Below are 15,809 nucleotides of genomic sequence, written 5' to 3'. Positions count from 1 at the left end.
ATGTAAAGGCATCACAACACCAAAAATATCTCAAGACAAACAAACACGTAACGAAAAAAAAAAAGTACTGAGTGCTTCCAATCTGATCCTGCTATGACAGCCACAAACTCAGTGGTCTAACCAGAATGTGAGATGAACAAAAAACGGCAAATAAGTTAGATAATGCTGTATCTGAAATGACATCAGTCTCAATACTTCACCTTCAATAAGAAGCTTCGCAGTGCTGAAGCCACACTGTACACATGGTTTCTCTTTCCTTAAGCATCTGGCACCAATGACAGCCTACACTTGGGGGCCAACACAAACGTGGAGCATCCATCAATCCAGTCTCCTTGCCTGGATGTTTCTAGAGGCATACTAAAATACACAGAGCCAGCCAGGTGCGGTGGCTCACACCTGCAATCCCAGCACTTTGGGAGGACGAGGTGGGCGGATCTCCTGAGGTCAGGAGTTCAAGACCAGCCTGGCCAACATGGTGAAACTTTGCCTCTACTAAAAATACAAAAAAATTAGCTGGGTGTGGTGGCATGTGCCTGTAATCTCAGCTACTTGGGAGGCTGAGGCAGAATTGCTTGAACCTGGGGGCAGAGGTTGCAGTGAGCTGAGATTACGCCATTGCAGCCAAGCCCTGGACAACAAGGGCGAAACTCTGTCTCAAAAGAAAAAAATAAAATAAAATACACAGAGCTCAGTTTTTTTTTTTTTTTTTTTTTTTTTGAGACTGAGTCTCACTCTATCGCCCAGGCTGGAGTGCAGTGGCGCAATCTCGGCTCACTGCAAGCTCCGCTTCCCGGGTTCATGCCATTCTCCTGCCTCAGCCTTCCGAGGAGCTGGGACTACAGGCACCCGCCACCTCGCCCGGCTAATTTTTTGCATTTTTAGTAGAGACGGGGTTTCACCGTGTTAGCCAGGATGGTCTCGATCTCCTGACCTCGTGATCCGCCCACCTCGGCCTCCCACAGTGCTGGGATTACAGGCGTGAGCCACCACGCCTGGCACAGAGCTCCATTTTCTGTTACTGTGGTAAGCATGCATATGCCACTCTTGCTTGTCATCCCAAACCCTAAGGTCTTTTTCTCATGAAAGATGTTGCTGCTGACATTTCTACCCTCTACATTTCTCCTATGAGCTAACACCTTTTACATTTCAGTCCTTTATCCCAAACCATCAAGATCTTGATGCCGTCACTCACTGTATCACCAGCGCCTCCCAGTGCACCTCCACCTCCAGCGTACATCTGATATGCATACCTCGTCCATCTCAATTCAAGCAGTGACAAAAGACTAAAACATGGCAGATGGTGGCATGCCACACAGCCCTGCCTCTGACCGATGAATCGTTTCTATGAATGCATTCCTTCATTAGTCACCACAGTGCTCACATCATCCTATGAAGCAGACGAATCCAACAGGGAAGGTTTCCAACACTTCTGGAGACATTCTCAGATAAATGGTTATCTACAGAAAACCGTAACACATAAAAATATATGAAGAATAGGTGATCAGACGCAGTGGTTCACCCCTGTAATCCTAGCATTTTGAGAGGCCAAGATGAGAGGATCACCTGAGCCCAGGAGTTCGAGATCAGTCTGAGCTATATAGCAAGACCCTGTCTCTACAAAAAAAAAAAAAAAAAAAAAAAAAAAAAAAAAAAAAAAAAAAAAATTAGCCAGATATGGTGGCATGTGCCTGTAGTTTCAGCCACTTGGGGGTTGAGACGAGAGGATTGCTTGAGCCCAGGTATTTGAGGCTGCAGTGAGCTATGACTGTGCCACTGCACTCTAGCTTGGGCAATAGAGCAAGACACTGTCTCTAACAACAACAAAATAGTTGTAAGCCTCACAATGTAAAAATAAAAGAGGCCAGTCGCAGTGACTCACACCTGTAATCCCAGCACTTTGGGAGGCCGAGGCAGGCGGATCACTTGAGGTCAGGAGATCGAGACAAGCGTGACCAACATGGTAAAACCCCGTCTCTACTCAAAATACAAAAATTAGCCAGGTGTGATAGCAGGCACCTGTAATCCTAGCTACATGGGAGGCTGAGGCACGAGAATCATTTGAACCCAGGAGACGGAGGCTGCAGTGAGCAGAGCATGCCACTGCACTCCAGCCTTTGCAACAGAAGGAGACTCTATCTCAAAAAAAATAAAAATAAAAAATAAAAGAATAAATAGCCTAGTCTAAAATTGGGCAAAAGATCTGAACAGACTTTTCCACAAAAATGATATGCGAATGGGCAATAAGCAAATGAAAGGATGCTCAACATCATCAGTCATCAAAGAAATGTTCAAAGCCATGAGATAAAACAAAAATGGCCTGTAGCCCCCACTACTCAGGAGGCTCAGGCAGGAGAATCACTTGAACCAGGGAGGGGGAGGTTGCAGTGAGCCGAGATCACACCACGGCACTCCAGCCTGGGCGACAGAGTGTGACTCCGTCTCAAAAAACAAAACCAAACAAAATCATAAGCTACCACTTCACATTCACTAGGATGGCTATAATTAACAAGTCATATAATAACAGTGTTGAGCAATTAGAACCCTTATACACTGCTGGTGGGAATGTAAAATGGTACAGCTGCTTGGAAAAGTCTGACAGTTCCTCAAAAGGTTTCACAGAGCATTACCACATGATCCAGCAATTCCACTCCTAGGTACATACTCAAGAGAAATGAAAACATGTCTGTATAAGCACGTGTATGCAAACGTTCATAGCTGTATTATTCACAATAGGAGAAAAATGGAAACAATCCAAATGCCTACCAACTAGCAAATGGATAAAATGTGGTCCATTCATTCGATGCTCTATTATTCAGCCATAAAAATGAAGTACTGATACATGCTAAAACAAGGATGAACCTTGAAGACATTATGCTAAGTTTAAGAAACCAGACCAAAAGGCCACCACAGTGAATGAATTCCACTTATATGATGTCCACAACAGGCAAATGTACACAGACAGAAAGCAAATTAGTGAATGCTTACAGCTGGAAGAGTTTGGGGAAAATGAGGAGTAACTGCTAATAGGTACGGGATCTCTTTCTTTCTTTCTTTCTTTTCTCAGACAGAGTCTCACTCTGTCACCCAGGCTGGAGTACGGTGGCGCGATCTCAGCTCCCTAGCAGCTAGGATTACAAGCATGCGCCAACATAATTTTCTCTATTTTTAGTAGAGATAGGGTTTCACTGTGTTGGCCAGACTAGTCTCATGCTCCTGGCCTCAACTGATTCACCCACCTCAACCTCCCAAAGTGCTGGGATTACAGGTGTGAGCCACCGTGTCCCGCCTGGTACAGGATTTCTTTTAGGAATGAAGAAAATGTTATAAATTTGATTGTGGTGATGGTTGCACAATTCTGTGATTATATTAAAAACTGCTGAATTGGAAAGTTTACGTAAGTGAATTGTATGGTATGTGAATTATATCTCAATAAAGCTATTAAAATAAAAAATAGGTATCAAACAGAAAAGGCTACTTTTTACCTCTCATGCTGACACACATGATGGCTGACACAGTACATATGACAACTGCCAGGAGAATCATGAGGACAATCAAGTAACTGCTGAGCAGGGCTCCGCCAGCACAGTCCAGCTTCCCTCTGTGCATGAGATACAACGTCAGAATGCCAATCCACCTGGCAAAAAGAAAAAAAAGGGAAGGGTCAGAAATGAAATCCAAGCAGCTGCTGTGTAAAACATAATACAAAGAAATAAAAGGAGTTAATATTTTCCAAAACAAGGCAAGGTTCACTTTGGAATATAATTTTCTTTTTTCTTTTTGTAGAGACAGGGTCTTGCTATGTTGCCCAGACTGGTCATGAACTCCTGCTTTCAAGCGATCTTCCTGCCTTGGCCTCCCAAAGTGCTGGGACTACAGGCATGAGGCACTGCACCTGTCCTGGAATATAACTGCCAACAATAAAAGATCTAGGCCCAGCACGATGGCTCATGTCTGTAATCCCAGCACTTTGGGAGGCCAAGGAAGGAGGATCACTAGAGCAAAGGAGTTGGAGACCAGCCTGGGCAACATAGGGAGACCCGATCCCTACAAAAAATAGAAAAAGTTAGCTGGGCGTGGTGGCACGAGTCTGGTCCCAGCTACTTGGGAGGCTGAAGTGGGAAGATCGCTTGAGACCAGGAAGTTGAGTCTGCAGTGAGTGGTGATCGTACCACTGCACTCCCGTCTGGATAGTAGAGTGAGACCCTGTCTCAAAAAAATAAAAAGAAAAGGGGTCTCACTATGTTGCCCAAGTTGGTCAACTCCTGCCCTCAAGCAATCCTCCCATCTCAGCTTCTCAGTGTGCTGAGATAACAGGCGTGAGCCACGGCCCCCGGCCAAGAATCTACTTTTTCATAACAATGATTCATGCCCTGCACAGATCCTCTGGGAACAGACTTCAGGTACCAACGCCACTTCCCACTGATTCCACACTTTGAAAGACAACAGCATTGAATATTGAGCCTGTCTGCTTCTCACGAAAGCCAGCCACAACCGGCTCGGTATTTTTTCCTATCCTTCATGTTGCAGATTCAAGTGCTCCGTACAAAGGGAAGAAAGGGCACAAGTGGCTGCTCCCGCCTCGAGAAAGGAGACCTCGAGGCCAAGGCTTTTGCCGGCGGTGACACCCTCGAGGCTCCCCAGAGCCAGGTCTCGGCGCTGCACACAGAGGGGTGCTCGTGTCCTGACGCGTGGACTTCCAGGCCCCCTGTGTGACCCCGGGTCCAGCCCACGCACTCTGGGGGCTTCGGTTTGTCATCCGTCAAATGGACACAGCACCAATGCCCACCTCTTCGGGCAGTGGTGAGAACTCGGTAAGAGGATGCGTGGCCAGCGCTGGGACCGCGACAGTGCTTGGGAAGCCACTTCTGTCACCGTCTCAAGGGACAGCTCGCCCCCCGCTCCCTCCCCGGTGCGCTCCACCGCCCCCATAGCCGTCTTCCTTACCACAGCACTCGCACGACCAGCTCGAAGAAACCTGGGAAGACCAAGTCGTCGCTTGCGATGGCCCAGCGCCGGCCGAAGAGTACCATCCCCGGCATGGCGAAGGTCCTGTCGCCCGCACTCAGGACAGACCCCGCGCGCAGAGAAGCACCCTCCGGACGCCGCCACCAAATTGTCGGCGCTCAAGCGCAGACGCAGCGAGGGCGGGGCCCTGCGCATGCCCACGCTGAGGCCAAGACCGGCGCACGCGAACTGAGCCCCACGCCGCCGCTTCCGCCGAAGCTTTCTGCGCCAGCGCAGAAACGCTAATCCGGAAGCAGCTGAGTGGATTGCCGGTCTGCCCATCGGTGAAATCCGTTCTGGTATTTCCTTTTTCTTTTTCGTGAAAAGTGCAGTAATATCCGTTCTGGTCATATTTCCTTTTCCTTTTTTTTCGTAATTTTTTTGGTGGTTTTTTGTTTCTTTAATTTTTTTGAGACCGAGTCTCGCTTCGTTTCCCGGGCTGGAGTGCAGTGCGTGTGATCTCGGCTCACTGCATCCTCCGCCTCCCGGGCTCAAGCGATTCACCTGCCTCAGGCTTCCGCGTAACTACGATTACAGCAGCGCGCCACCACGGCTAATTTTTGTATTTTTAGTAGAGACGAAGTTTCACCATGTTGACCAGGCTGGTCTCGACACCCTGACCTCAAGTGATCCACCCGCCTCGGCCTCCCAGAGTGCTAGGATTACAGGCGTGAGCCACCGCGCCCGGCCCTGTTTGTTTGTTTTGTTTGAAGCCAGCGTATGGCTCTGTCGTTCAGGCTGGAGTGCAGTGGCGCAATCATGACTCACTGCAACCTTGAACTCCTGAATGCCGCCTTGAATTCCCGGACTCCAGCGACTCTCCCACCTCAACCTTCCGAGTAGCTGAGACCAAAGGCACATACCACACGCCCGGCTATTTTTTAAAATTTTCCTGTTTTGTAGAGATGGGAGTCTCACTCTGTTGCCCAGGCTGGTCTCGAACTCTCGATCTCAAACCGTCCTCCCACCTCAGCCTCCCAAAGTGCTGATATTACAGGCATGAGCCACCACACCCGACCGAAATTTTCATTTTATAAGGAGGGACTCCTCAGGCCCGGAGGAATTAGTTAGCCCAGAGACCCAGGCTGTCTATGACAGGTGTGGGACTCACCCCGGTCTGTGAGACTTGCAAGCATGGGACAACATTGCTTCCATCTGTGCCCCTTGCTGTGAGGAGCCCCGCGTTAGGAACCCCTCCAGTTCAGGGTCTGAAACCACCCTGCAGCTGGCGGGGTGGGGTCTGAGCGCTTCTCAGTACCCCCACCGCCCCACCCTGGTCTGAGCCACCTTCATCTCCTGCCTGCGCTCATCACCCCACTGTGCTTTCTCATTCTGCTGTGCCCTCTTCAGCAGCCAGGGTGGCTTTGCGAACCTTCAGATAAAGGCTGCCCCCTGCCCGGGACTTTGCAAGGCTGCATTTTGTACATAAATATACACTCCAGGCCGGGCACAGTGGCTCACGGCTGTAATCCCAACACTTTGGGAGGCTAAGGCGGGCAGATCACAAGGTCAGGAGATTGAGACCATCTTAGCCAACATGGTGAAACCCTGTCTCTACTAAAATGCAAAAAAAAAAAAAAAAGTTAGCAGGGTATGGTGGCGCACACCTGTAGTCCCAGCTACTTGGGAGGCTGAGGCAGGGGAATCGCTTAAACCTGGAAGGTGGAGGTTGCAGTGAGCCAAGATCACGCCCTGCACTCCAGCCTGGCCACAGAGCAAGACTCTGTCTCAAAAAAAAAAAATTACACTCCAGTCCCTGGCAAGGGCTTTTCCCTGGTAGTCACACATGAAAAGTTTCTAAGGGCTCATTTATCTGTCTCCCTGGTTACTACTCTGCCTCCATCACCCACCCCACTGCCTGCCACCTTTTCCCCCTCTGAAAAGACATCAGGGTCATTCTTGCTCCAGAGGTTCTACATTCTGTTTCCTCTGCCAGGAGTAGTCCTCCTGCAGGTATTTCTGTTACCAGATGGAAAGTCTTGGCTGTGAGTTGGTGAGGTGCTTGGCGCGCTGAACCGAGAATTGCAACACAAGGGGGCCGGGCGCGGTGACTCACGCCTGTAATCTCAGCACTTTGGGAGGCCGAGGCGGGTGGATCACCTGAGGTCAGGAGTTCAAGACCAGCCTGGCCAACATGGCGAACCCCTGTCTCTACTGAAAATAAAAAAATTAGGCCAGGCGCAGCGGCTCATGCCTGTAATCACTGGACTTTGGGAGGCCGAGGCAGGAGGATCACCTGAAGTCAGGAGTTAAAGACCAGCCTGGCCAATATGGCGAAATCCCCACTCTCCTAATAATTAGCCAGATGTGGTAGCACATGCTTGTAATCCCAGCACTTTGGGAGGCCAAGGCAGGAGGATCACCTGAAGTCAGGAGTTAAAGACCAGCCTGGCCAACATGGCGAAACCCTGTCTCTCCTAAAGATTAGCCGAATGTGGTGGCACATGCCTGTAATCCCAGCTACTCAGGAGGCTGAGGCGGGAGAATCGCTCCATCCCGGGAGATGGAGGTTGCAGTGACCCGAGATCACACCACTGCACTCCAGTGTGGGCAACAAGAGCAAAACTCCATCTCAACAATAATGAATAAATAAATAAAAATTGCAGCAAAAACCCCACAAAGCAACAACAACAAAAATAAAGCGAACCAACATAAGACAAACAAATGAAGTGAAAAGCACAGATTGATTGACGCGAAGCTCAAGAGACCACACAGCTCAAGAGACCCCTCAATTAGGGTATTTATTAAGTGGAAAGAATGCAGTTAACACCCATGGCTGAAGTGGAAACTTCAGTCTTGTTATCACAGAAGTGCAGATGTGGCCTCTATGCTGCCTAATCTTGCCCGGAACTGGCTGCACCTGCTCATCTTTTGCTTCTGCCTGAACCCTTGTTAACCATTGATTACCCTCATTCCCAATTCTCCTGCCTCATTTTCTTTTCTTTTTTTTCTTTTTTTTTTTTTTTTGAGATGGAGTCTTACTCTGTCGACCAGGCTGGAGTGCAATGGCGCAATCTCAGTTCTACCGCAACCCCTCAGCCTCCCGAGTTCAAGCGATTCTCCTGCCTCAGCCTTCTGAGTAGCCGGGATTATAGGCATATGCCACCACGCACAGCTAATTTTTGTATTTTTAGTAGAGACAGGGTTTTGCCGTGTTAGCCATGGCTGGTCTCAAACTCCTGACCTCAAGTGATCCACCCACCTCGGCCTCGTAAAGTACTGGCATTACAGGCGTGAGCCACCATGCCCAGCCTCTCCTGCCTCTTTTTTTTTTTTTGAGACGGAGTCTCACTCTGTCGCCCAGGCTAGAGTGCAGTGGCCGGATCTCAGCTCACTGCAAGCTCCGCCTCCCAGATTTATGCCATTCTCCTGCCTCAGCTTCCCAAGTAGCTGGGACTACAGGCGCCCGCCACCTCGCCCGGCTAGTTTTTTGTATTTTTTAGTACAGACGGGGTTTCATCGTGTTAGCCAGGATGGTCTCGATCTCCTGACCTCGTGATCCGCCCGTCTTGGCCGCCCAAAGTGCTGGGATTACAGGCTTGAGCCACCGCACCCGGCCTTTTGTTTTTTTTTTTTTTTTTTTTTTTTTTTTTTTTTTTGAGATGGAATCTTGCTCTGTTGCCAGGCTGGAGTGCAGGGCATGATCTCAGCTCACTGCAACCTCTGCCTCCTGGGTTCAAGCGGTTCTCCTGTCTCAGCCTCCCGAGTAACTGGGACTACAGGTGTGGGCTACCACGCCCCACTAATTTTTATATTTTTAGTAGAGACGGGGTTTCACCATGTTGGCCAAGATGGTTTCGATCTCTTGACCTCGTGATCTACCCGCCTCGGGCTCCCAAAGTATTAGGATTACAGGCAAGAGCCACTGTGCCTGGCCTAATTTTTGTATTTTTAGTAGAGGCGGGGTTTCGCCATGTTGGCCAGGCTGGTCTTGAACTCCTGACCTCAAGTGATCCGCCCGCCTCGGCCTCCCAAGGTGCTGGGATTACAGGTATGAGCCATTGTGCACCACTCTTGCCTCATTTATGTCTCTCACTTCATTCAGGCCTCAGCTCAGGTGTCACTGCTTCAGAGAGGCCTTCCCTGACCATCTTAGCTAAAACAGCAAAACTGTCAGTCTCTATTCCTTGTGTTGCTTCAGTTTCCTTCATTGCACATAATGAGCCCCTGACATTACATCATGTTTATTATCTCTTACCTCCTCCCTTAAAGTGTAAGTTTCATGATCACAGGCAACTTGTCCATCTTATTCACTCCTATGAATGGAATAGAGCACATTCTAGGCATTCTTAAATTCTCAGTGAATGAATAACTGATTATATGTAAAGAGTAAGTGGGGCTGGGCTTGGTGGCTCACACCTGTAATCCCAGCACTTTGGGAGGCCGAAGCAGGCAGATCACTTGAGGTCGGGAGTTCGAGAACAACCTGGCCAACATGGTGAAACCCCATCTCTACTGAAAATACAAAAACTAGCTGGGCGTGGTGGCACGTGCCTGTAATCCCAGCTGCTCGGGAGGCTGAGGCAGGAGAATCACTTTAATCTGGGAGGCAGAGGTTGCAGTGAGCTGAGATCACACCACTGCACTCCAGCCTGGGCGACAGAGCAAGACTTTGTCTGAAAAACAAAGAGTAAGTAGAAGGAATGAGAGGCAGGGTGGGGCTGGAGTGGAATGGCAGGGCTTGGAAAGGAAAAGACGGAAGTCAGAGAACAGTACCGGGAAATGAATGTTAACATTGCAACATCAGCCAGGCGGCAAGCTGGCATGAGGCTGAGACCAGCCTGGGCAACATAGTGAGATCCTGTCTCTTAAAACAAAAATTAAAAACATTGCAAGAACTGTACCAAAAGTTTCAGAATAAATAAAACTTGTAATAATAATAAAATACAAGCTTGCAAGGTCTGTGAGCAAATACATTTTTAGACAAGAGTATTTCACTGGGCTGATGAAAATTCTGCCTGGCATTGGCCAGGCGCGGTGGCTCACGCCTGTAATCCCAGCACTTTGGTAGCCCGAGGTGGACAGATCACTTGGGGTCAGGAGTTCGAAACCAGCCTAGCCACCGTGGTGAAACCCTATCTCTACTAAAATACAAAAATTAGCCGGGCATGGTGGCACAGGCACCTGCAGTCCCAGCTACTCAGGGGGCTGAGTCAGGAGAATCGCTTGAGCCTGGGAGGCGGAGGTTGCAGTGAGCAGAGATGGGGCCACTGCACTCCAGCCTGGGAGAGAGCGCAAGACTCTCAAAAAAAAAAGAAAAAGAAACATTCTGTGACAGCCTATATGGAATTTACACTGAAGAGCATTATATGTCATTATCATTATTTGTGTAATAAATTATCTGCTACACTTCAGTGCTGTAGAGTATTATCACAACAGGTCTGGGGTATGCACATTCTAAAGAAAGGATTGGTGGCCGGGCATGGTGGCTCAGGCCTGTAATCCCAGCACTTTGGGAGGCTGAGACAGGCGGATCACGAGGTCAGGAAATTGAGACCATCCTGGCTAATACGGTGAAACCCCGTCTCTACTAAAAATACAAAAAATTAGTTGGGTGTGGTGGCGGGCTCCTGTAGTCCCAGCTACTGGCGAGGCTGAGGCAGGAGAATGGCGTGAACCTGGGAGGCGGAGCTTGCGTGAGCCAAAATCGTGCTACTGCACTCCAGTCTGGGCGACAGAGCGAGACTCCGTCTCAAAAGAAAAAAAAAATCACTCAACTTGAAGGTGGTTTGGGGTATCCCCAACACAACATTGTTTGAATCAGTAAAATGTACAATAAATGTATGTGTATAGGCCGGGTGCAGTGGCTCACGCCTGTAATCCCAGCACTTTTGGGAGGCCGAGGCGGGCAGGTCACGAGGTCAAGAGATCAAGACATCCAGACCATCCTGGCCAACATGGTGAAACCCCGTCTCTACTAAAAGTATAAAAATTAGCTGGGTGTAGTCCCAGCTACTCGGGAGGCTGAGGCAGGTGGATCGCTTGACCCTGGGAGGCAGAGGTGCAGTGAGCCGAGATCGTGCCCTGCACTCCAGCCTGGCGACAGAGCAAGACTCTGACTCAAAAAAAAAAAAAAAGTATGTATATATGTGCATATATTAGTTTTTTTTTTTTTTTTTTATAGGTTAGTTACTAAATGCCACCACAGCACGCACTACTATATACTCTAAAAGCTTGGCTGTTGCTGGTGAGTTTTAAGCCTTTAGTTATAAAAGTAGGCCGGGCCAGGCATGGTGGCTCACACTTGTAATCTCAGCAACTTGGGAGGCTGAGGCGGGAGGATCACTTGAGCCCAGGAGTTGGAGACCAGCCTGGGTAACATAGTGAGACCTCTGTCTCTCCAAAATTTTAAGAATTGGCCAGGCGTCTTAGCATGGGCCTGTAGTCCTATGTTCTCAGAAGGCTGTGGTGGGAGGATTGCTTGAACCCAGGAGAAAGACTGCAGTGAGCTATGATGGCACCACTGCCTCCCAGCCTGGGCAACAGAGAGAGACCCTCTCTCCAAAAAAAAAAGAAAAAAGAAAAGAAAAAAGTGATAATCTGCTATGTGCAGACTTTGTTTGGATGTGCTTCAAATTGACAAACCATAAAAAAGATGTTTTGGGGTTTTTGTTTTTGTTTTTGCTGGACACCATTGATCAGAGATAAAAAGATGTTTTTGAGACAGGAAAATTTGAACATAGACTGTTCAATGATGTTTAAGAATTACTAACTTTGTCGGTGTGATAAAAAGTCTTTATCAATTAGGACTACATATGGTAGTATCTATGGATGAAATATGACATCTAAGAGTTTCTAGTACTTAAAACTGGGCCAGGCATGGTGGCTCTTGCCTGTAATGCCAGTACTTTGGGAGGCTGAGGCAGGCGGATCATTTGAGGTCAGGAGTTCGAGACCAGCCTGGCCAACATGGGGAAACCCCATCTCTACTAAAAATACAGAAAACCTAGCCAGGCATGGTGGCGGGCACCTGTAATCCCAGCTACTTGGAAGGCTGAGGCACAAGAATCACTTGAATTCAGCAGGCAGAGGTTGCAGTGAGCAGAGATCACACACTGCCCTCCAGCCTGGGCGACAGAGCAAGACTCTGTCTGAAATAAATAAATAAATAAAATAAACTGTTTAAAACTTAAGGGTGAGGTAAAACAAGTTCTCTAATTTTATGTATGCATGAAAACAAAGTTTATTTTCAAATGATGCTTGTTCAACTTTGCCTACTCTCTGTAATTACATACACACAAACATATCATGATATGTATGTGTGCCATGCAAATATATAACCAAAACTCTGACCCACCATTAATTCAGAAGTTAGTAGGTTGTGCCTATGATCATGTGTATATATATATATATATATATTTTTTTTTTTTTTTTGAGACGGAGTCTCACTCTGTTCCCCAGGCTGGAGTGCAGTGGCAGATTTCAGCTCACTGCAGCCTCTGCCTCCCAGGTTCAAGTGATTCTCTTACCTCAGCCTCCCTGAGTAGCTGGGACTACAGGCATGTGTCACCACACCCGGCTTATTTTTTGTATTTTTAGGAGAGACGGGTTTTCACTATGTTGGCCAGGGTAGTCTCGAACTCTAGACCTTATAATCTGCCCACCTTCGCCTCCCAAAGTGCTGGGATTACAGGTGTGAGCCACTGCTACTGGCTTTTTTTTTTTTTTTTTTTTTTTTTTTTAGACAGGGTCTTAGTTTGTCATCCACACTGGAACACAGTGGCCCAATCTTGGCTCACTGCAGCCTGGACCTCCCAAAGTTCAAGTGATCCTCCTGCCTCAGTCTCCTAAGTCACTGGGACTACAGATGCATGCACGACACCTGGCTAATTCTTGTATTTTTTGTAGAGATGGGGTTTTGCCATGTTGCCCAGGCTGGTCTCAAATTACTGAGCTCAAGCAATCCATCCACCTTGCCCTCCCAAAGTTTTAGGATTACAGGTGTGAGCTACCATGCCTGCCAAATCCTTTTTGTTTTTTTTTTTTTTTTGTTTTTTTTTGTTTTTTTTGAGACGGAGTCTCGCTCTGTCGCCCAGGCTGGAGTGCAGTGGCCAGATCTCAGCTCACTGCAAGCTTCCGCCTCCCGGGTTCCCGCCATTCTCCTGCCTCAGCCTCCCGAGTAGCTGGGACTACAGGCGCCCGCCACTTCGCCCGGCTAGTTTTTTGTATTTTTTAGTAGAGCCGGGGTTTCACCGTTAGCCAGGATGGTCTCGATCTCCTGACCTCGTGATCCGCCCGTCTCGGCCTCCCAAAGTGCTGGGATTACAGGCTTGAGCCACCGCACCCGGCCCTTTTTGTTTTTTTTTTTGTTTTTGTTTTTGTTTTTTTTTTGAGACGGAGTCTCACTCTGTCACCCAGGTTGGAGTGCAGTAGTGCGATCACGGCTCACTGCAACCTCTGTCTTCCGGTTCAAACGATTCTCCGACCTCAGCCTCCCGAGTAGCTGGGATTACAGGCATACACCACCACGTCCAGCTAATTTTTTTTTTTTTTTTTTTTTTTTTTTAGTAGAGACGGGGTTTCATCACGTTTGACAGGCTGGTCTCAAATTCCTGATCTCTGGTGATCCGCCCGCTTTGGCCTCCCAAAGTGCTGGGATTACAAGCATGAGCCACCATGCCCAGCCTCATGCCTGCCAAATTCTTAAAAGTAATAGTTCTTTTGAAAACAGGATTTGTATAGCTTAGCAATAAGATAATGTTTCTACATAAACTTTTACATAAATAAAGGTATTGTGAACTTAATGTTACAAACAATAACAAAAACCTACAAAACAATTTAATTTCAAAGAGATACCTTTTGGGAAACTGGTATTATACAAATTTTATTTTATTTTATTTTTGAGACAGGGGTTTGTTCTGTCCTGCAGGCTAGAGTGCAGTGATGTGATCTTGGCTCACTGCAGCCTCCACCTCCCAGGCTCAAGCGATCCTCCCACCTCAGCCACCTGAGTAACTGGGACTACAGGCACCCGCCACCACGTCTGGCTAATTTTTTTGCATTTTTAGTAGAGACTGGGTTTCGCCATGTTGCCCAGGCTAGTCTTGAACTCCTGGCCTCAAGCCTCCCAAAGTGCTAGGATTACAGGCATGAGCCACAATTTTTTGTTTCTTTTTTTTCCTTTCTCTTTCTCTCTTTTCTCTTTTCTTTTCTTTCTTTTTTTTTTCAGAGGCTCCCTCTGTACCCCAGGCTGGAGTGCAGTGGTGCAATCTCCACTCACTGCAACCTCCGGCTCCTGGGTTCAAGTGATTCTCGTGCCTCAGCCTCCTAAGTAGCTGGGATTACAAACGCACACCACCACGCCTGGCTAATTTTTGTATTTTTAGTAGAGACGAGGTTTCACCATGTCCAGTTTCAGGCTAGTCTGGAACTCCTGGCCTCAAGTGATCCACCCTCTTCAGCCTCTCAAAGTGTAGGGATTACAGGTGTGACCCACTGCGCCCAGCCCACAAATTTTCTTAAGAAGTAAAATTTCAGCTGGGCGTGGTGGTTGACACCTGTAATCCCGGCACTTTGGGAGGCCGAGGCAGGCAGATCACGAGGTCAGGAGATTGAGATCATCCTGGCTAATGCAGTGAAACCCTGCCTCTACTAAAAATACAAAAAATTAGCCGGGCATGGTGGTACGCGCCTGTGGTCCCAGCTACTCAGGAGGCTGAGGCAGGAGAATCACTTGAACCCGGGAGGCGGAGGTTGCAGTAAGCCGAGATGCCACCACTGCACTCCAGCCTGGGCCATAAAGCGAGACTCTGTCTCAAAAAAAAAAAACAAAAAAGATCCTTAACAAACTGTTATTTCCCAGGTGAACTATCCAGATCAAAGCACAGGTCTTGCAAAAGTGACTCATAATGACTTTTTTGAAATGATGGAAATATTTCAGATACAGAGAAGATGCCTGACACCTAAGGGCCCACTGTGTAGATTTAACACAGAATAACATCCTACCATATTTATTTATCCCATCATGAATTTTGGGGAAAAATAAAATACCCTTAATATTCTTCTTTGCATTTCAGAATTTGCAAATTACAGAGTATTTTTCTTGGCAGTTTATTTTTTATTAATTTTTTTTTATTTTTGAGACTGAGTCTCGGCTCTGTCACCCAGGCTGGAGGGCAGTGGCATGATCTTGGCTCACTGCAACCTCCACCTCCCAAGTCCCAACGATTCTCCTGCCTCAGCCTCCCAAGTAGCTGGGATTACAGGTGTGCATCACCACGCCTGACTAATTTTGGTATTTTTAGTAGAGACGAGGTTTCACCATGTTGGCCAGGCTGGTCTTGAACTCCTGACCTCAGGTGATCCACTCACCTCGGCCTCCCAAAGTATTGGGATTACAGATGTCAGTCACCACGCCCGGTGACTCTCACCTTTTAAGTGCCCAAGGTGAAACTAGGACAGTCTTTTATTTCAGTATTGTAAAAAAGTACCCTTGTCATTGCTTAAAAGGATATGTACTGTGTTATGCTGCAAATGGCTTTTAAAGTGCAGGGACAAAAGGAATTGTTTCAAAACTAGAGAAACACCCACAGCACCTCCAGCAGATTCCAGTTAACCCAGATAGTTGTGACGAAGGCTGGGTGGCACTGGGCAGAGCTCTGGTTTTTGGAAATTCCACATCTGGCCACTAGAGGACAGAGGCACACAGAAAAAACCCACACAGATCCAATCAAGCAAGCCTCAGATGGGTGGCTGTTTTAGGAAGGTACCTAGGAGTCAATTTCTTCCTTTTTTTTTTTGCGATGGGGCCTCACTGTTGCCCAGGCTGGGGTGCAGTGGCGCGATCTTGGCAGCTCCAACCTCTG

At 47.8% G+C, this 15,809-nt stretch overlaps 1 protein-coding gene across 3 annotated transcripts in view; it reads right to left on the bottom strand.

Moving 5' to 3' along the window:
* The window catches only part of DAGLB (diacylglycerol lipase beta), a 41,472-nt gene extending 36,177 nt beyond the window's left edge, over nucleotides 1-5,295 (bottom strand). Inside the window, exons 1-2 of one of the 3 annotated variants that reach the window (XM_010367746.2) lie at nucleotides 4,945-5,295; nucleotides 3,483-3,634 (exon numbers count right to left, since the gene is read on the bottom strand). In XM_010367746.2, coding sequence (XP_010366048.2) covers nucleotides 3,483-3,634; nucleotides 4,945-5,039 — 247 coding nt within the window. In that variant the 5' untranslated portion in view covers nucleotides 5,040-5,295. Of the gene's footprint in view, nucleotides 1-1,250; nucleotides 1,458-3,482; nucleotides 3,635-4,944 lie in introns of those variants that run through there. The other 2 variants (XM_010367745.2, XM_030932211.1) reach the window with 2 other exon arrangements.
* Nucleotides 5,296-15,809: the final 10,514 nt, after the last annotated feature.

Source organism: Rhinopithecus roxellana, chromosome 6, assembly GCF_007565055.1.
Source record: "Rhinopithecus roxellana isolate Shanxi Qingling chromosome 6, ASM756505v1, whole genome shotgun sequence".
NCBI lineage: Eukaryota > Metazoa > Chordata > Mammalia > Primates > Cercopithecidae > Rhinopithecus > Rhinopithecus roxellana.
The sequence above is the reverse complement of the archived record's forward strand: the minus strand, read 5'-3'. Positions and strand labels throughout refer to the sequence as shown.